This window comes from Bison bison, unplaced genomic scaffold (assembly GCF_000754665.1).
Source record: "Bison bison bison isolate TAMUID 2011002044 unplaced genomic scaffold, Bison_UMD1.0 scf7180017864056, whole genome shotgun sequence".
Classification (NCBI taxonomy): domain Eukaryota; kingdom Metazoa; phylum Chordata; class Mammalia; order Artiodactyla; family Bovidae; genus Bison; species Bison bison.
Genome location: NW_011494628.1, coordinates 2,380,734 through 2,401,337, shown reverse-complemented (window position 1 = coordinate 2,401,337; position 20,604 = coordinate 2,380,734). Strand labels below are relative to the sequence as shown.

At 42.0% G+C, this 20,604-nt stretch overlaps 1 protein-coding gene across 5 annotated transcripts in view; it reads right to left on the bottom strand.

Moving 5' to 3' along the window:
* The window catches only part of FRY (furry homolog (Drosophila)), a 307,846-nt gene that overhangs the window by 100,160 nt on the left and 187,082 nt on the right, over positions 1-20,604 (bottom strand). For all 5 annotated transcript variants that reach the window (XM_010835917.1, XM_010835913.1, XM_010835916.1 and 2 more), the window contains 6 exons: positions 18,581-18,688; positions 9,481-9,739; positions 7,266-7,448; positions 4,881-4,967; positions 1,327-1,586; positions 665-854 (listed from right to left, as the gene is read on the bottom strand). In XM_010835917.1, the coding sequence (XP_010834219.1) occupies positions 665-854; positions 1,327-1,586; positions 4,881-4,967; positions 7,266-7,448; positions 9,481-9,739; positions 18,581-18,688 (1,087 nt within the window). The remainder of the gene's footprint in view (positions 1-664; positions 855-1,326; positions 1,587-4,880; positions 4,968-7,265; positions 7,449-9,480; positions 9,740-18,580; positions 18,689-20,604) is intronic.

Sequence of the window (20,604 nt, the reverse complement as noted above, 5' to 3'; positions counted from 1 at the left end):
TTTTTTTTTTTTTTTTTTACCACTGAGCCACAGGGGATCTCAGCATTGAAACATGTACATTACCACATGTAAAACAGATGACCGGTGCGAGTTCAATGCATGAAGTAGGGCACCCAAAGTCGGAGCTTGGGGACAACCCAGAGGGACAGGGTGGGGAGGGAGGCGGGAGGGGCGTTCAGGATGGGGGGAGGACACATGTATACTTGTGGCCGATTCATGTTGATGTGTGACCGAAACCATCACAATATTGTAAAGTAATTACCTCCAATTAAAATCAATTAATTGAAAACACAACTGTGTAAATCCACAAAACCATCTGTAACAAGATAATTTAATCAAGACCCAGGTTAAAGGTGAGTACTCGATGAGGCGAGAGAGAAATGCGGTATGTGGGACACCAAGCCTCAGGGCACTGATAAATACCAGTGACTATGATTTCCAGCAAGTTCCTTAACTTCCCTTTATTTTCAGTTTCTCAATTGTCAGGGGAGGAATAATAAATTATTCACACAAACACGCAATGGAATTTAGAAATGTGTAGGATGAAAACTCTGACCCCATATACTCCAGATGGCAGGCACAGTGCAACATGCACTGTGAACTCTAGACAAACAAGCTAAAAAAAAACCTTACAGAATAATTCTTCTGAAGCATGTCATGTCACCTTGTTATCGTAGCTCACTGTACCATCAGGTGTCGTGGCCATTATTTCTGGAGTGGAGGCTCGCAAGTGTCCCGGGCTCATAATACTGGGTTTTGCAACTCCAAAACAAAGAATAAGGTAATTTCTCCACAACATAACGTAGTTGTCTCCGCTGCCGGCCGTGCTGGTTTTCTTGGCATTAATTGGGCTACTAGAAATGTGGGGTCAAAAACAAGAGGGAAAACTAAGTTCTGGATTTTAAGGTGTCACTTATTCAACAAAGATGCTGGGAAGGGCCCCAGCTGAGTTGAACAATTACCTGTCCAGGACTGTCTGTCTGGACAGGGAACGTCTCTATTGGTTGGAGAGTTGAATAGAACTTACTACCGTTTCAACCAGTAAGAGGCTGAGATTCTATAGTCAGATAATCACACTGACGATTAAGGGAGGGGAAAAACTAGCTCCAGACATGAACTTTTAACCTGTTTTTACTCAACACTAAGAATTCTGTAGTAGGATGTTCAGAAACTCCTACATGGGCAGGGGGGTTCTTAACCACTAGCGCCACCTAGGAAGCCCTGTTCAGAAGCTAGAGGATTCTATCCCAATCTCTAACATAAAATGTAAAAGGGGGAAATTACGGTGAAACAAGCAGAACAGAGGGAAGCGCAGGGGCCCCTTACTTCGGGTCCACCAAGGGCATCACGGACTGCAGCCGCGTGAAGGCGTAGGGCCAGGCGTAGCTGAGGGCGGTGGGGCAGTGCTTGGGCAGGTTCTCCTGCCGGAGGAAGCTGAAGAGGCAGAGCACCCAGGGGTCCTTGACAGACTGGGCGAAAATCCAGACGTGGGAAGGGCTCTTCACGTCGTAATGGCTGTTGACCAGGACAGCGTTCCACTCCACCAGCCACTGCAGGTCCACGCTGTGGGTCAAGGGTAGGGTTGCCTGCAGGTGTAAGAAGCAGGCTATGATGCGATGCTGAGCTGCACGGTCAGTGTCCTCGCGGACCCAATGCCTCTTCCTCCACAGTGCTCTGCCCGTCTACCTCTGCCTCGGGCCCAGCTTGGAATCTCAAACACCCCTTCCATGGCACCCCCGCCACGCCAGACCTGGGCTTGCAGTCATGGTCATTCCTACGTGAGGCTATGGGTAGCAGAAGTGGTGTTTCAATGTCACAGAGCCCTGCACACTAGTACCCAGGAGCTGACCACTAAATACTTGTCAAGCAAATACACGACATTAGTTAAACTTAACCACAGATGTGCCAATTTGCATTTCTGAAAAGCTACTAATCTCTGAGATTTGTGTGTTATTACCTCTGTAATTAGGCTTTTTGGTGGTTTTTTTTTTTGCTGCGCCCTGCAGCATGTGGAATCTTCGCTCCTCAACCAGGGATTGAACCTGTGTGCCCTGCAGTGGAAATTCAAGAGTTCTGACCACTGGACCACAGGTAAGTCCTTGTAATTAGTGTGTTTTTTTTTTTTAAGTCATGATTTTTGTTTACCTTTCCATCAGTCAGCTCAGTTGTGTCTGACTCTTTGCGACCCATGGACAGCAGCATGCCAGGCCTCCCTGTCCATCACCAACTCCCAGAGTCTACCCAAACTCATGTCCATTGAGTAGGTGATGCCATCCAACCATCTCATCCTCTGTCATCCCCTTCTCCTCCTGCCCTCAATCTTTCCCAGCACCAGGGTCTTTTCAAATGAGTTAGCTCTTTGCATCAGGTGGCCAAAGTACTGGAGCTTCAGCTTCAACATCAGTCCTTCCAGTGAATATTCAGGACTGATTTCCTTTAGGACGTACTGGTTGGATCCCCCTGCAGTCCAAGGGACTCTCAGGAGTCTTTACTTGGACTGAAATACCTTCCCTATGGCTTAGGGAGATGGCTACATGTAATCCCTTTTACGAAGGGCATTTTACTGATGCTTTTTTGAGGTTAAGATACCTACTTATTTTTGTCCTATGATGTCAAGCCAGAATACATTCTAAAACCCTTTGAAAGGTGCATGCTACGTTAGTGCAAAGCACTTTGGTCCTGTCCGACTCTGTGCAACCCTCTGGACTGTAACCCACCAGGCTCCTCCTCCTCTTGCCTAGGATTCTCCAGGCAAGAATACTGGAGTGGGTTGTCATTTACCCCTCCTGGGGATCTTCCCAACCCAGGGATCGAACCAGTGTCTCTGATGTCTCCTGCATTGGCAGGTGGGTTCTTTACCACTAGTGCCCAAAAGATACCTGTATCTATATTTAATATCTATACATATAGGTATATATTTACATACTGATAACACACAGTTTCATGTATTTCATTCTCTTTTAAGTCCAGACTATCAAACTTGAGGAAAGTTTCAAATAATCTAGCTGCTGGGCCAGGAGACAGAATTGCTATTATATCTGTCGGGCACGTAAAGTGCTCCATTTTACCTGCAGGGTCTCTGAGTTCCCATGGAGCAGAGGGGTGGCCAGTGGCCTCCATGGTTAATGGACCGAAGAGGCATAGCTTCGGCTTCAAAGCCCGAGACTTAAGGCTCCAACACTGGCTCTGCCCAACGCCAGTGCCCTGGGAACATCTCTGAACCCCCCAGAGTCTGTCTGCTTAATTTATGACCTGGAAATGACAGTGCTGACCTCACCTAGTTTTTAAGTAAATGACACGAGATGAGGGATGTCAAACCCTTGCACAAAGCAGGCGCTGTTTCCCCCCATGCCTCTGCTCCCCTTTCTGTGCATCTTCTCACATGCGTCCCTGTTGACCTGGCCACCCCGGCTCAAGATTTAGATTCTGACAAACACAGAACAAAACCACGTGAACAGAATATGATCTGAAGGGAAACAAGATAAGTATATAAAACAATTACACCTGATGGTCTTATTTCGTGTAAAAGCAATCTGAATTTCCAGACGAAGAGGTGGTGGTGGTTGTTGTTTGGTCCCTAAGTTGTGTCTGACTGTGTGTGAACCCGTGGACTGTAGCTTGCCAGGCTCCTCTGTCCATGGGATTCTCCAGGCAAGAATACTGGAGTGGGTTGCCATTTCCTTCTCCAGGGAATCTTCCCAGCCAAGGGATCAAACCCAAGTCTCCTGCACTGCAGGCAGTTATCACCACTGAGCCACCAGGGAGGGAGCACTATTCAGCGGTAGCATTATTCAGTATTACTGTTAAGGTCTGCACTGCTTGGCTAATAGTTTTAGTAATTTCACTAGTTTTAGTAATTACTGTTAATATTACAACCACAAGCAAGAACAGGGCTACTAAAAATAGGGACCTCTGTTCAATCTCAGTTAGAAAAGCACACAAATTTATTTATAGCTCTTTGTCAAATATGCTTCTCTTCATTTATAATTATTTGCCTGGAATACACAAGGGGCATCAGCAATGTCAATTCTACAGATCCGCTCTGCCTCCCTTCAGTCATTTACCTAAAATCAATCCAAGTCTCATTACTGTGTTATACTGATTTTTTTAAATCGAGTAATTAAAATCCGTTTTACTTTCCCTTCTACTTGATCAGAAATTAAAAATTTGCCAATATGTGCTTTAAAACAAAGACTGTCCAATAATAATTAATTTAAAAAAATAAAATAAGACAAAGAATGTATTTGTGTAGCAGCTTGTGTCAAGCTCTATTATGCTCAGAGTCCAGATATGGTCAAGTTCAGGCCCTAACATACTATGTAACTATGGCCTCATCATTTTTGAGTTTCTATTCAAAAAAGAGAATAACTGTGAAAGCATCTTGTAAATTGTAAAGCACATTAATATAGGCTATATAGAGCTTTAAGTGTAATAAATAAAACCAATAAATTTTTTAAAGGATCCTGAGAAATTTCTGAAGTTTCAGTTTGCAAAATTTGTATCCATCTTCCTCAGATTCAAATTCTGTTTTAAATAAAGTTTTTATTTATTTGGCTGCTCCAGGGTTTAGTTGCAGCATGTGGTATCTAATTCTCCAACCAGGATCCAACCTGTGCCCCCTGCATTGGGAACGCAGAGTCTTAGCCACTGGACCACGAGGGAAGTCTCACAAATTTTCCTTTAAATTTATCTGAAGGTCTCCAGAACTAGTATCTAAAAAACTAAGTCTTGTTTTCCTAAGCACATCTGTGTCAGTCTATTAACCTGACATAAAACCCCAGAATTCTTCTACATAGTTTTTTTCTTCATATCTCTTTTCCAGAGAGGCCCAGAGCTTATACTTAATGATTAGCAGCAAGCAGGATCAAACGTGTACTTACTGAATCCGAAACTGCTACATGAATAAAACTTTCGAGGATGGAGGAACTTAGCTGATCCATGACATCAATCATAGGTCTGTCATCGTCCTGTACAGAAGGGAGGCGATTAGTCTCCATGGGAAAATGAGCCCTTCCACCCTCCCCACCACCTTTGTCCAGCACAAGCAGCAGAACAGCTTGCAAGGTAGTGATAAGGGTTTTCGCACAGAAAAGTGAGTGCTGAGGTGTGAAAGGTAGGGGGTAAAACTCCCTGCGGTTCTGAGTTTAGTCTTACAAGCTTCAGAGGAAGAAAATTAGAGCTCCAATTTGACCTCGTACTGAAAAAGACACTTCAATTTCAAAAACTCATGTACATACACTTAATGAGACTGGAATCTAAACCTTAGGATCACACCTTATTCACTAAAGTGTTCAGGTCGTCATTAATTTTAAGGAATGCAAAAGCCACGAGAATATGCTTTGCCAGACCATGATAAGGCTACATACTTAAGTCACTGATCTGCTAAAATAACATTAACTGTTGACTATGATTGAATTTCAGTCCCAAAGAAAGTGCACCGGAGACCGACCGCACCCTCTCTGCGGTCCCTATGTTGGGCACAGCTATTTGGTAAAAGAAGCAAACTGGGAAAAAAGCACAAGAGAAAACATCTTACAGGAAATTCTTCTACATGAATAGTGCTTACACACATGAACATGTGTATATTTGCCATTTTTAATATAGAGAGGCTCAGAAATATGAAATCATTTAATTAGAACCCTTATAGGAAAGCTTCGGAATGTCCTTACTTGGAATGTCCTCATTCATACTTGCATATGAATGAGAATGATTTCAAAAAAGTTGTGGCTGAAAAAAACAAACAAAAAAACAACCAAGCTTACGGATACAGAGAACAGATTAATTGGTTCCCAGGGATTGGGGGAGGGGTGGCAAAATGGGAAAAGGAAGAAAACAGTTATAAACTTCTGGCTATAAAATCAATAAGTCACACAGATGTAATATACAACATGGCAACTAGAGTTAACAAAACCATATCGCAAATTTAAAAGTTTCTAAAAGAGTAGATCTTAAAAGTTGCCACAAGGAAAAAAAAATCCTGTAGCCGTGAGTGGTGACGGATGTTAATTACTTGTTGTGGTGAACGTTTCACAATATAAACAACTATGGAATGCTGTACACTTGAAACAAATACTGTTGTATGTTGCTCGTATCTCAATAAAAAATTTTACCTAAAAAGACCAGCTGTGGCTGGTTAAAGCAAGCACCATATGAGAAGCATACTTAACACAGCTTGCTGAAGTAGCAAAGAACCTGGGCTTTAGAGGCATATATAAATATGGTTTTCAATTCTAGCTCTGCCACATCCTAGCTGCTGATTTTAGGTATGGCATTTAACCTCCCTAAACGTCACTCTAAGAATCTGTGCAATGGGAACAAAAACAGTATTGATTCTCAGGTTTTTGTGAGGTTATACCTGAGGTTATTCTCAGGTAATTATTAGCCTCACAATAATAATTATCATTATTACTATAGAGACTTAATGAAGGTTTATCGAAATACACCATGTCCTAAGAGATCCATTCACGAGATCCCAGAGATGTCCTAAAACACATCAGAAAGCTTGCTGTAGAAATGTGAACAGAAAGGACTGGGATACATTTGAAAATATTTTGTAAAGACAATGATCATTTTAAAACCAAGATTGGTGATTAAGAACAAGAAAATGGAAAGTAGCATTCTTCTAAATAAGCATGTGAAGTATGTCCTTCTTTCATCAACTTATGGATAGGGTTTGGCCACCTGTGCCGAAAGGCAATGAACCTTAACCTTACCCCTTAACCAAAACAAGGGCGTACAGCACTTGACCGAGTGCCGAAGAACAGCTGGAGACAATCATTAATTAACTAATTAGCTCATTTCTCTTGTCTCAAGAGGACATGCTTTCTTGTGATGCCATTTTTGTATCACTATTGAGATTAAACAACTTTCAGTAAGATAGAATGTTTGATACTTTGCTCATTCTAAACTGGAATGCATTGTTTTAGTTCATTCTCTACTATAAATGTAATAACAACTTAATTCTATGTACTCTGAACATTATGAAAGAAAATGTTCTGTTACTGAATCATAAGATTCACTTCTTCCCAAAGCACCATCACGTAGAAAATCAGGAATGGTCTATTCTATTGCCCACAGAATATATAACTTAGTTCCTGCAGATCAAAAGTACGATTTCACAATTAAAAACCCACCCTCTTTCAAAAATTATTTGTTGACATCATGTGACATGAAAGTACATAAAATAGTAATGCATTCTTTACAGTTTTTAAACTTTGAAACTGTTGAAAGATATGAATTGGAAAATTCAGAAAAACAATCCATACCTCAGGCTGACCCAGAGCGACAAATAAAGCTCGAATTTCCTTGAGTATTAAAACAGACAGTTTGCGTGTGGCCACCTGGAAACTGCAGAGTAAAACCAAGGCAAAACCTTCCACAGCATGGAGCACACTGCAGTGGGGACCTCGCTCCGACTGGATTCGGTGGCTGGAGCCATTGGCAATTAGCTGTCGCGCAATGAAAAAAAAATTCTATGTTCAGAAAAACAACAGTGGAAGAAGTCGCCACTCTTCTATGTACGTCTGGCACATTTGACCTTGTAATACTAACATAAATTACACTGGCTTAGAACCAGACATGTCTATGAATTCATTATTATTCATGAAATATCACAGATCCCTTTTTGTTTTCAGATCACTTACTACTTTGGAATACCATCAACCCTCTGGTAGTTCTAAAAAGGAATACCTTTTCAAAGACTATTAGTAAGAATAAAAACCACTTCTATCCACACCATTTGAGATGACCCTATATATTTAAAGTGACCTAATTTGGTTTTACTTAAATTCTCTATAGCGAATTCTCTATTTTAGTTAATTAAATTGAAGTTTCAAACGTTGACTTTCTAATCAGATTTGGTGACCTGTTTTCATGTTAGTTTTTAATCTGGGTTTTGCACGTTAAGGAGAAGGGTTCTGAAACTTCCCAAACCAAGTGAGTCTAAAACAAGAGCAAGCAGACAACAGGGCAGATTCCGCCTTCATTTCCAGCTTCCTTTTATAAGCATGTGCAACCCTTGTTTTCCTCCTTGTCATCTTTCGGCGAGTATAGGACACAAGGATGGAGAAATGCCCTGAACCTGCTCTCTGAGGTCAGCCCATCTGGGATCTAAATATTCTCATACTTCCTGAGCCTTGACATTCCTCAGACCCTCAGTTAAGCTCTTCTGCAGCCAGACAGTTCCTCTATGGGCTCACTGCCAGTGCCAAGTCATGCTGCCTGGGTTCTCCTCTGATTACACTCCTCCTCAGTGTAAATGAGGAATGCTCTTCAAAATGTTATCATTATTTTTTACCATTCAGGTTTGAGGCATGAAAGAATAAAGAAACCACAAGCCTACTTTCTTCTCTGGATAGTGGAGAAAGCAACTAATTTGTGGCTGACTAAGGAAATCCAACCAGTCCATTCTAAAGGAGATCAGTCCTGGGTGTTCTTTGGAAGGACTGATGCTAAAGCTGAAACTCCAATACTTTGGCCACCTCATGCGAAGAGTTGACTCATTGGAAAAGACTCTGATTCTGGGAGGGACTGGGGACAGGAGGAGAAGGGGACGACAGAGGATGAGATGGCTGGATGGCATCACCAACTCGATGGACATGAGTTTGAGTGAACTCTAGGAGTTGGTGATAGACAGGGAGGCCTGGCGTGCCACAATTCATGGGGTTGCAGAGAGTCTGAGTCACGACTGAGTGACTGAACTGAGGGACAAAAGAAACCAGTGGGCAGCTAACTTTTATATATCCGCATCCACATCTAACCCTATATCCATATTCATATCTATATCCGTATCTGCTTTAGATTCATATCCACATCAACCTCTATAATGCACATCCAACTCCATGTTTATACTCATATTAATATGCCTTAGACTCATAGCCATCTCTGCTCTAGATTCATATCCATATCTACCTCTATAACCACTCCATCTCTATATTCATATACCTATATTCATACTCATACCAATATCTATATCCATATCTGCTCTAGATTCTTATCCGTATCTAGAGCCATAAATACATTCATATCCAGTTCTAAATCCTAATTCATATCCACATTCAGCTCTAGATCCATATGCATATCTAGATACATATCCATACCTAGATCCATCTCCACATCTACATCTAGATCCACAGCCACCTCTATTATCTCTTCCCTACGGTCATCTGCTCATACAAACAGATTTTGAAACCTAATTCTCTGAAAGAAAACAATTTCTACTTTCTAAATGCTTTGTTAGTAAGTCTAACCTGATGTGACATAATCATGCCCTGAGTTTCTTGGTCACAGTTTAAGCAGATTGCAAAACTCAGGGTCACTCCTTGGAAGAAACTTCCTAGACAGCTGAAAGAAAGAACCAGCAGGTTCTCTGGGCTGCCACTTATATATATTTATATATATATATATATACACACACACACATACATACACACACATACTCTGTAAAAGAACATCAATTAATGGGAAGAGGGTGAAAATTACCTCTGCATTTCTGATTTTGTTGGCCTGTTCGTAGACTTTTCCTTGCGTTTGTATGACCAGTTTCCACTGGGTAAGCAGCTGGAGCAGGAGCTTGAGGGATGAATCAAGGAGTGTGTGATGCATGTCATTTACTTCCCGAAGCAGGAAGTTGGTGAAGCCAAATAGGACATCTTCCCTCCAATCTGAGAAGTCAACAAGTAAACCCTGAAGAGAATTCTGGGCAATATGTCGCAGTTCATCATCCATATGAATAGAGAGCCTGTAAGATGAATAAAGACAATGACATCATTTACTAGTTTTTCTTCTATAGCCTAAAGGAACACATATAGGGCTTTGCTTTTATCTGTGTTTGAAAATGGGTTACCCTCACCTAATATGACAGTTTTCACTCAGCTCTCCTAATGTTAACATCTTATGTAACCACGGCAGTTGATTAGAACTAAGATGTTAATATTGGTTTGATGCTATTAACTAAAATACAGATTTTATTCAGATTTCACCAGTTTTCCATTAATGTCCTTCCTGTTTCAGAATGCAATCCAAGGTACCATGTTGCATTTAGCTGTATATATTTTTTAATACATTACTGACTATAAAATAAGCTCTAATAGTATCAAAGCTTATGACTCTTCAAGATGGTACTGGAGAAACTAAGGGACTCGTCCACAAGTTGAGTGAAAATGAATAATTAAAAGTTAGGTCAGTTATCCTCAATTGGTTTTGCCCCCACCAAGGGATTTTTGGCAATGACTAGAGACATTACTGGTTGCCAAACTTGGGAGGGTGCTCCTGGTATCTGAGTAGAGGTAGAAGCCAAGGATGCTGCTAAACATCCTCCAACGCACAGGACAATGCCTATGACAAAGAATTATCTGGCCGAAAATGCTGATAGTCAACAGCTTATTCTATGATCAGTATTCCATGTTATAGCTATATCATAGTTTAATATTCATCCTGAATGGCATAAGGATAGTTTCTGTGTTTTGATTATAAGAAATAAAGCTTCTATTAACATTCATGTAAAATAAAATGCTGATAATGCCAAAGTTGAGAAATCTTGAGTTTGTCAACTGAAGAATAACTGTATTTGTGATTTAAGCTAGAACACAAATAATATTAAATCTCAACAATGGTATGCAGCATTAGAGCTAACATCACCCTTTATAGATTTACTCATTCACTTATTTAATATTCACACATTTTTGAGGCCCTCCTAAGATTCAGCCCTTGGATTGGCTGTGTTTACCGGGTAGAGTGTTAGCTAGAGTGAGGTGTGAGACAGGCCTGGAGAGGGAGCGGGGTGGTTCGGTAGAGGGTCTGTGGGCCACCCAAGGAGGTGATGTAGCACTAAGAGGTTAGCGTGTACACTCTGGAGTCAGAGCACCTGATCGCTGTCTTTGCCTCTGTCACGCACAGCTATGTGACCATGTGCTAGTTGCTGAACCTCTCAGCCTCTAAGCCCCAGTCAGAAGACTGGGATAACAGCTGTACTTGTAACTCATAAGCCTGCTGTGAGCTCCTCTGAGATGATCCACGCACAGTGTTGAGCAGCACACCAAGCATGGAGTATATGTGAGTACCTGGTGCATGGGAGCTCTTATTACTGGAAGAAAATGAATTGACTCTGAAAGTTACAGGGGGAAGTAACAGGATGAGGCTCACATCTGAGGGAAAAATAAGTTAGGCAGGAATACGGAGGGTGCCTTGAAGAAGTCACAAGACTGAGGGCAGAGACCATCTGGGAGGTCATTACAGTGACTCAGGCACCAAGTGGCAGGGGCCTGACCCAAGGAAGAGAAGACGTGAGGAAGGGAGAGATGGAGAGTGAAGATACCTAGGATACAGACTTTCCAGGGCTTAGCAGTCTGGAAGTGTTCAGTGTTCAAGAAGAAGGTGGCCGAGTCAACAGGGGCCCCCATTAAGTAGAACATAATATCCTCAACCAATAGAAAAAGAAATTGTGAACCAGAGTGGTTAAGGAACTTTCTCAAAGTCCAGGATTCCAGCTCAGGACTTCTCATCTTTAATGCAAAGTTTTCTCCAAAAAACAGGTCTGGAACAGTTACATATTTTTGAATAGACAGCATTTCAAAAACTTGATATGGAATATCCTTATTCTCTAGAGCAGGGGCTCCCAACCTCCGGGATCTAATGCCTGATGATCTGAGGTGGTGCTGATGTAATAATGATAGATATAAAGTACACAATACATGTAATGAGCTTGATTCATCCTGAAACCACCCCCCTGCCCATTGCCCCATCTGTGGAAAAATTGTCTTCCATGAAACTGATCCCAGGTGCCAAAAAAGTTGGGGACCACTGCTTTAGAGCATGAAGTACACTAATTGGTCCAAATTTGACCAGATAACCAGGCAAAAGCTCATTCATAAGCAGGAAAGATGTATTTTCTGTTCTAAAAGCAAGTCAAGTTCTACAAAGATGCTGAGAAGGAAAAGCTAATTCTTCAGGGCAGACTTGCTATTAAGTCTGCAATTATCAAGCAGATCACAGTTGCCAAAAGAACACACAGAGGCCTTAAACCTGGGGCTTCTAATTAAGGACCAAGGCAGGCCATCACAAACTTCCTTTGTATTTCAATCCATTTCTGTTATAGAAACCACCCAGTTTGTGCTATTTTATTATATATAAGAAATCAGGCAGGCACATTTCTTTAGAGTCAAAGTCAAGAAAAAAACCATGGCACGGTCCATTTAGATGAAGCCTTTAAGAAGTTCCAGTACTTTCGGATCTCCAATGAGACTCACTCTACTCTTCATCTTACTTTGTCATCATTCACAATTTGCAATCTGGAATCTGTCTTCATTTTAAACTGACAGTGTGGGATCACAATAAGGACTCTGAGAGTCTGAAGTTGGTGCAGCCCTTGCTATTTTTGGTGACCACTGCTCTTGAAATAATGGTATTCACATGCTTGACTGGTGAAAACACTCAAAAACATTCCTGGAGTACGAACAGGACCAGGGAGGGGAGAGAGCTTTGGGAATAGAAGGCCCAGTTGATAACAGAAGTGGAATGTTTGTGGAAGAAAAAGGTCCAGTGTCACGGAACCGAGATGGGGTGAAAATAACATCAAGGCAAGACTGAGTGGCAGCAGGTGAGAGAGAAGAGGAAGAAGTTGTGAGAAGGGTTGGGGTCCCCCCACCCCTGCACCTTGTGCTGTGTGATCACATACAATTGCTGCTTCTTCTACCCAGAACTTTCTCATTTTCACTTCTGTTAGATTTTTAACCAGATAATCACAGCATCATCTTGTGAAACACACGGGATTGAATATTATAAAAGAGAAAGTGGGAAAAAGATTTTAGCTAACTAAAAAGGAAAAGAAGACTCAGAGGTAAACGAGAAAGATGCTCAGCCACCCCGAGGATGCAGGAAGTGCTGGAAGGCTGTGTGGTGCTGGCCGACCTACTCGCAGCCTCCTGGTCCAGTGAGTGATGAGTGGCTGAGGAGAGGGCGCCCCCAAACCCCCGCAGGGCCACCCCACTGAGAAACCGGAAAAGGATGGGTTCTTGCCTGTAACATAAACACCTGTGATTACAATAAACAGCAGTCCTGTGAGAATCTGGAGGCTGCAACTGAGAGAGAAGAGAGACGTTTAGAGAAGGCAACTCAGGAAGTCTGACCAGCTTGGGGGACCTGAGGGAAAATTTCTAAGAAGCTGATCTGGTTTCCAGGAGCCGAAAATGGGGTCACAAGTATATGGTTACACGCAAGACCACTGACAGGGCTTGAAAGGACTCCACCGTGACACAGGAGTCAAGCATACCCCAAAAATCGCTACTGCCAATGTCAAATGCATGTGTCATCCCCTCATCCCCCTCTCCACTGGCAGCTGGCATGGGGTGCAGGGACCAGAGTGGCCTGATTCAACAGGTGGCCACGGCCAATGGTCCCGAGGCCCTGCTTGGAGTCCGGGGTGTAGGTCAGGGGTGTAGTGTGAGCACTATGCTGAGTAAGGATGTGGGTAAAGTGGGGAAAACCCAGAGCCTGAACAAGGCCACCTTCTTTGTTGGTCAGACCAGACAAACCACTGATCCAAAAATAATTCCGTAAAGGTGAGCTCCACTTCAGGTGGAGTTGGCTCAGTCGCTTTGAAGAGTTTTGTTGCTGGAGGTACGCTGGGAGCGATTGCAAATTCACAAACTACACCCAGAAGAAAAGCTCCATTAGGAAGGACAGCCTCCTTTCAACTCTGGCAGGACTGACCAAAGGTTATCAGACGTATGAGGGACCTGCTGGCCCACAGCATCACCAAGGGCAGAAGGGGAAGAAATGGTTGTGAAGGGAAAGCCCAGAGGGAGACCAGGGTTTCTAAGAGGAGCAACACATGCTGACAAGTGGACTGTTAACCTCTGTAATGTTCACACCAGAAGCAGTGGAAATTTCCTCTCTAAGGTGTTAAGAGAATGAGCTTCCACTGTTTACAGTGCTTTGAACTACATCTCAATTAAAATGCAAAAATAAGATGAAGTGTTCTAACAAGGACCTACTGTGTAGCACTGGGAACTCTGGTCAATGTTACGTGGCAGCCTGTATGGGAGGGGAGCTCGAGGGAGAATGGAGACATGTGTAATACATGTAATGTGTGGCTGAGTCTCTTCCCTGTTCACCTCAAACTGTCACAAACATTGTCTGTTTATTGGCTATATTGTTTAGTTGCCAAGTCTTGTCTGACTCTTTGTGATCCCATAGACTGCAGCCCGCCAGGCTCCTCTGTCCATGGGATTTCCCAGGCAAGAATACTGGAGTGGGTTGCCATTTCCCTCTCCATAACTGGCTATACCCCGGTACAAAATAAAAAGTTAAAAAATAGTAAGATAAAATTATAAAGTAAAAAAAATATAATTAAGGGGTTTATCGAGGCAGTTTGTTCTCACCTGGCTACTCAAAACAGCCACCCTCTGCTATATACACACAGGCTAAAGAACCAACGATGAATGGTAAATTTAAGTATTTTTCAGATACCACCAAAGGTTGTGGAACTGTGAACGCATGACCTCAAAGTTCTATCAACTGAAAAGAAACACTGCATAAAATGTGCATAAATTGCATAAAACCAATGACATCTGTCACTTCCATTCTGCTTCAGGAAAATTCTATAAATTTGAGCAACTGACTTTTACTCTTCTGAAATTCAAGCTCCTTGTCTGAAAATAGGAATGAACGTGTGCCCACTTTCCTAACGTGTATATGAAACTGCACTGTACATCGTGGCATAGTATGTTATTCAGATTCAAAGATGCCTAAAAATAACAACTAACATTTGCTCAGAGCTTACTGTGTTCTAGCCCTGATGTTAAGTGATTTGTATGCATTGTTTAATTCTCACAAGCCTATTTCATATTGTTGAAAGGAGGGTCAGCAAACCCTGAATGCAACTAGAGTGCTACAGGAAGTGACGAAGAGCCTGTGGACTGTTGGGTGGACAGGTCCTTCCTGTTGTCAAGGGCAGAGCAGGAAACATTCAGGAAGTTAAAGAGAAAAAAGATGGCAATTGCCAAGGAGAAGAGTAAGCTCCCCCATCTTTGCTTCTGGTTCAGACAGTAAAGAATCCACCTGCAATGCAGGAGACCAGAGTTTGATCCCTAGGTTGGGAAGATCCCTTGGAGAAAGGAAAGTCTTCCCATTCCAGTATTCTGGCCTGGAGAATTTCATGGATAGAGGAAACTGGCGGGCTACGGTCCATGGAGTTGCAAAGAGTTGGACACGACTGAGCAACTAACACTTTCACTTTTCACTTTGACTTGAATTGCTGGGAAGGGAGCCTCTGGAGGACAATCCTTGAAACTCCTGTCACTAAAAACTGACACTTGCCATCTACCTCTACAAAGATTAAATTATGAGCCGTTGCAGCTGCTGACCTCCAACACCTTCTGAAAGGAGTTTCAGGATGGAGATCAGGAATGAGGCACACTGTGCTCTGGGAAAAACTGGCAGAGCAGGCCTTCAGATAGCAAGATATTTTCAGAAGATTTTATGAGCCTAATTCTTGTATCTCCTCATATCTAGAAAAGCACGAAAATCCATCATGGTGACATGTGCTCCTCACAAATAGCAGCTGCCTTCAAGAGACTAGCAGAAACCTTCTGCAAAAAATATATAATCGATTTCACGTATTTCCCCTTCACGGAAATCACATATATACTTGACCTTCCACAGAGCTCTTTGGAGCAGTTTCTCAGAGCTGTCTGAAATACTGTCTCCCGGGCTACAGCCCTTACTTTGCCCCCAATAAAACCTAACACAACTTTCACCCTGTATCAGTATATATATATTTTCAGTCGACACTCATTCAGGGAACTGAGCTGTGAGGGGCAGCAGAGCCTGCGTGAAAGTTGGTTTGCCGATTGTGAAGCAAACCAAGTTTTTCTCCGGTAAAAATGTACCATGGATGTACACGAGACTGTCTGAAATAAAAGGGCTCACACCTCTCTGATGAGACCGTGTCAGAAGTCAACTGAATCCAAATGTGACTGGACTGTAGGGGAATAAAGTGAGTGAAGGCTTGGAACCCACATTTACTGCTCTTCAGCTCCTTCACTCCTGTCCTGTGACCTTCTTGAGAGCTGAAGGGGATCGTTTTCTCATAGGTCAATGGACCCAGTGTGAGGGCCAGCTCTCTGAGTTCTCCTTCCCCTGAGAGAACGGCCTCCAGCTTCTTTTGAAGCTTATGAAAAAGGCCTCTTCACAGGCTTCCCATATAAGTCCAGTCATCTTCTCGACTTCACCCCGAGACTTGAACTCTCAAGAATATTTATTTGTTCTTTCCCCTCATAAAAACAGGACCCATTGCTTTGGGCTCTGTAAGAATGTACACAATAATAAACACGATATACTATAAATAGCATTGCCATTCCAACCACGTCTGACAGAATTCCCTCCTGACATGCCAGGCACGGAGGGTTTGCAGACCCAGGCGTCACTGGACGCTAACAAGGTGATTCCAGAGGTAAGACTCTCCCACTCAGATTTACAGCAGAAGAGCACTAGAGATGTTACCAAAAGGCTGCACGACATTTAAAAACTTAGCATTTCAAAGGGCTTACTTACATAATCATCACCAATTAGAAAGTCACTGAAATAAGTGAACTTTGCTTCTACTTCAATTTAACTGATAACAGTCTTTTTCCTGTTGACATTTTCTTTCAGATGAACCAAGTGCTGCCAGGTCATCTGTCTTTCAGCCCTCTCAACAGGCTTGTAAGAAAAGACAGGCTGAGGGGTTAAATACTTCGTCTTGATCACTTGGCTAGTCAAATGGCAAAGCAGAGAAGCAAAATTTGAGATTTCCCAATGGAATCAGTATTGGTCCCATTTTGGGGCACCTCCCCCACAACTTTCAAGATGCTGGCCCCTCATTCTCTTGCCTGGAAAATTCCAGCAACAGAGGAGCCTGGCAGGCTACAGTCCACGGGGTCACAAAGAGTCAGACACAGGTTCAGTTGAACTTGAGTGGCCACGGAGAGTGGTCTTTTGTCCCCTGATTCCACACTGCCCCTGAAGCCCTCTCACTCAGCGCCTCTCCTCTGTGGAAATATTAACACTGGTCTTCTGGTCACACCACCCTCCCCACTGCTGTCTATGGCAAATGGACAGGCTGCACCTCTACGTTTTGGGAGGACTTTGGCACTTGTCTCACAGCTTTTCTTTACTGTCAGTCTTTGCTATCATTCTGGGAGACTCCGTATTAGCCTGGATGGTCCTTTAGAGTATCTTGGTCTCTTTCTTCCTTGGCTCCTCCCATCTCCAAATAACCATGTTTATCATTCACTGGGAATCCACCCTCTGTGCGTAAGTGCTAAGTTACTCAGTCGTGTTTCACTCTTTGCAACCCTACGGAACTATAGCCCGCCAGGCTCCTCTGTCCATGGGATTTCCCAGGCAAGCATACTGGAGTGGGTTGCCATTCCCTTGTCCAGGGGTTCTTCCCAACCCAGGGATAGAGCCTGGGTCTCCCACATTGTAGGCAGATTGTTTACCATCTGAGTCACCAGGGAAGTCCCATTGATAAATAAGGTTATGCATAATACATCTTTAATCCAATCAGCATCAATATCTGTTATCCCTCTCTGGGCTTCCCAACATTATCAGATTAACCAGCCAGAAATGATACTTTCTTTTATCATGTTATTCTCCACAAGTCCAAACACCTCAGCTAGTAGTAAAGATTAGTTGAAAATATGTCTCTCCAGTCATTTCTATTTCTTTTTATCATGGGGTTTCCAAACTCCTTTTTCTTCTCTTTTTCAAATTATGATGACTTTTGTTCTTCCTTCTTCCACCCTTCCCACAAACCCCATTTCTAATGATTCTGTCTTTCAAATGTATTCAGGTTAAAAGTCACTTATGATTTTTAAGTTAAAGACATGCATAATTGTCAACCAGAACTTCAGATCAACATGAGAAAAATCAAGCTTACTTAACTACAATAATATCATTTCATTCAAAGCAAATTAACCTGAGGTTCAAGCTGGACTGGGCATTCTTATGGAGGATGGTGCGGGATAAATGTATGGATTTTGGAAGCTTTCTGAAGTACAAAACTTAGCTTGGGATCCCTGTTTCTTGGCCCTCCAGGGGTGTGGGTCTCAGATTGAGAATCAGATCCTGGATGAACTTTATCCTGAACAGACTCATCTCATGTCCTGGTCCCGCCTCTGTCCTTGTCCTCACGTCACTCCTTCTGCATTTCTGATTCTGTCTTTCCTTCAAGGGCAGCTCAAGTTCCACCATCTTCCAGGAGTCACCTGCTGCCATCCCCAGACCACAGTAATCCTCCTACCCTGTGATTTCAGGTATCACATATTTTGTGTGCCATTAATTTGCAGAAGTTCAGGCTTTAGATTACTACTTACCTTATGTGCTTATGTCTTTGCTTCTATATTGAATTTTAAACCTCTTGAACATGGGAGTTAAAAAAAAAACTGAAACCAAAAACATTTCTTTACTCTTTCTGGGCATGCTAGACAGTACTGAGAATTAATAAATGTCCATTTTTTAATGATCATTCTTTTAGGAATCATGACAAAGGATTAAAACTGAGTTTGGTCAAAAAAGGCCCACCACAGTCCTCACCTACCTCGCCAGCAGGTCAATAAGTTCAAGCTTTGACATCCCATCAGGAAGCAGTCGAGGAATAGCAGCAACACAGGTCCTGAAAAGATCTATTTTTGGCTTTCTCTCACCCCTGGAATGTGAAGACAAAGTTTAAACATAAGTCAAAGGTTGTGAAAACATTTTTAAAAATTGGTCAAATATGTAAACAAAGACTAGAATCAAGGCCTTCTGAATCACCGCCTGGTGTCTGCTCCATATTATTTTTTAAAAACAAAACTATTTTAGTGCTCTTTTAAGCTTTAATAGCCTCAAAAGTATAAATGATAGAAACTCACAAAAGCTATCCTTTGATAGTTTAATTTTAAAAATTCCTTTTATACTTATTTAGTTTGTGAGTTCTCAATAATACATTTTTAATTAAAATTTTTTGTTTTATCAAACATCAGCTAGCTTTAAAAAAGCATTACAATTAAAATTCCATGTTATTCTTAATATTTATGCCCTTTATAGCTTGGCCAGTTCTAAGAGAACTTACAAACATGTAAATGTTGGACAGAGATAAATATCTGAAGAGGAAAATGTCAGTAGCAGAAGCATTCTATCATACATCTTTCCATTCAGTGGCTTTCTGTAGGTTTGGTCCCTGTGGGCTGCCATAAGGATACTGAATTTACTAAAATGCCGAAATGCACCAGCATGTAATAAATGTATTGTAGTCATTCCTACATTCAGCATTGAAAAACAGGATTTTAATATATACAAGAAATGGTGCCTCTAACAAACACAAAATCCGAAAGCTTCTCTCTCTAATGAGTTATGCTTCTTCTCTTAGAGTCCCCACTGCTGGTTTTCACTTTTTTTTTTAGTACATCCCAAAATAAGTCTTTCATATTGTCAAGTAAAATCCTGAAATGTATATAACTGTGCACCCATTTCTGTTTTTTAAAATTATACCAATGGTCCTGACCTCTATGGAGATTTCATCTTTCTAAGATAATTAATGTTTTCTATGGGGCTTCCCTGGTGGCTCAGCTATAAAGAACCTGCCTGCCAATGCAGGACATGCAAGAGACTCAGGTTCGAGCCATGGGTTGGGAAGATTCCTGGAGAAGGAAATGGCAACCCACTCCAGTATTCTTGCCTGGAGAATCCCATGGACTGAGCAGACTGGTGAGCTACAGTCTACGGGGTCACAAAAGAGTCAGACACAATTGTGTGACTAAACAAACAACAATGCCTTCTATATTCTGCTGTAAAATGTGAAGGGAAAACATAAATTTGGTGATAAATTACTTCAATTTTTACTAGTTTAAGTAGGTAACTGATTCTTAATCATATATTTTATCAATAACCTTTATGGGAAAACTAAATTACACATCAAATCTTTGAAATAATTTAAGTGATAAAATAAAACAGCATTATTTAAATTCTGATTTACTCCTCTGAGAATAAATGTAGAATCGGCACCAAATTAACACAGTCCTAGGGATTAGGGGCAGGAGGAAAAGGGGACGACAGAGGATGAGATGGCTGGATGGCATCACCGACTTGATGGACGTGAGTCTGAGTGAACTCCAGGAGATGGTGATGGACAGGGAGGCCTGGCGTGCTGCGATTCACGGGGTCGCAGAGAGTCGGACACAACTGAGCAACTGAACTGAACTGAACTGAGGACACAATAATGAAAATACAAAGTAGCACAGAAGCAATTTCTTCCTGGGACAGCATATTCTATTCTGTGTCAGAACAGAAATGTAACGAGCAGAATCCATGCTCTCTGTAAGCTAAAGAGGATAATCGGACAGCAATTTTGCTCTGTGACTACTTTTTAGCATGTGTTTGTAACTTTGTTAGGAATGAATACAAAACTGTTTATGCAAAAAATAAGAGACATCTGTCATTTCTAAAATACTTTGTTTTTGTGGGAAGTTGTAAAGATTATTTTCTCTCATTTTCCATGGTCATTTTGCAGGGGATGTACACAGACTCTGTACAGTGGCCTCCAATCAACTGAAGGAAGGAGCAGACTTCAAATGATATCTGTGA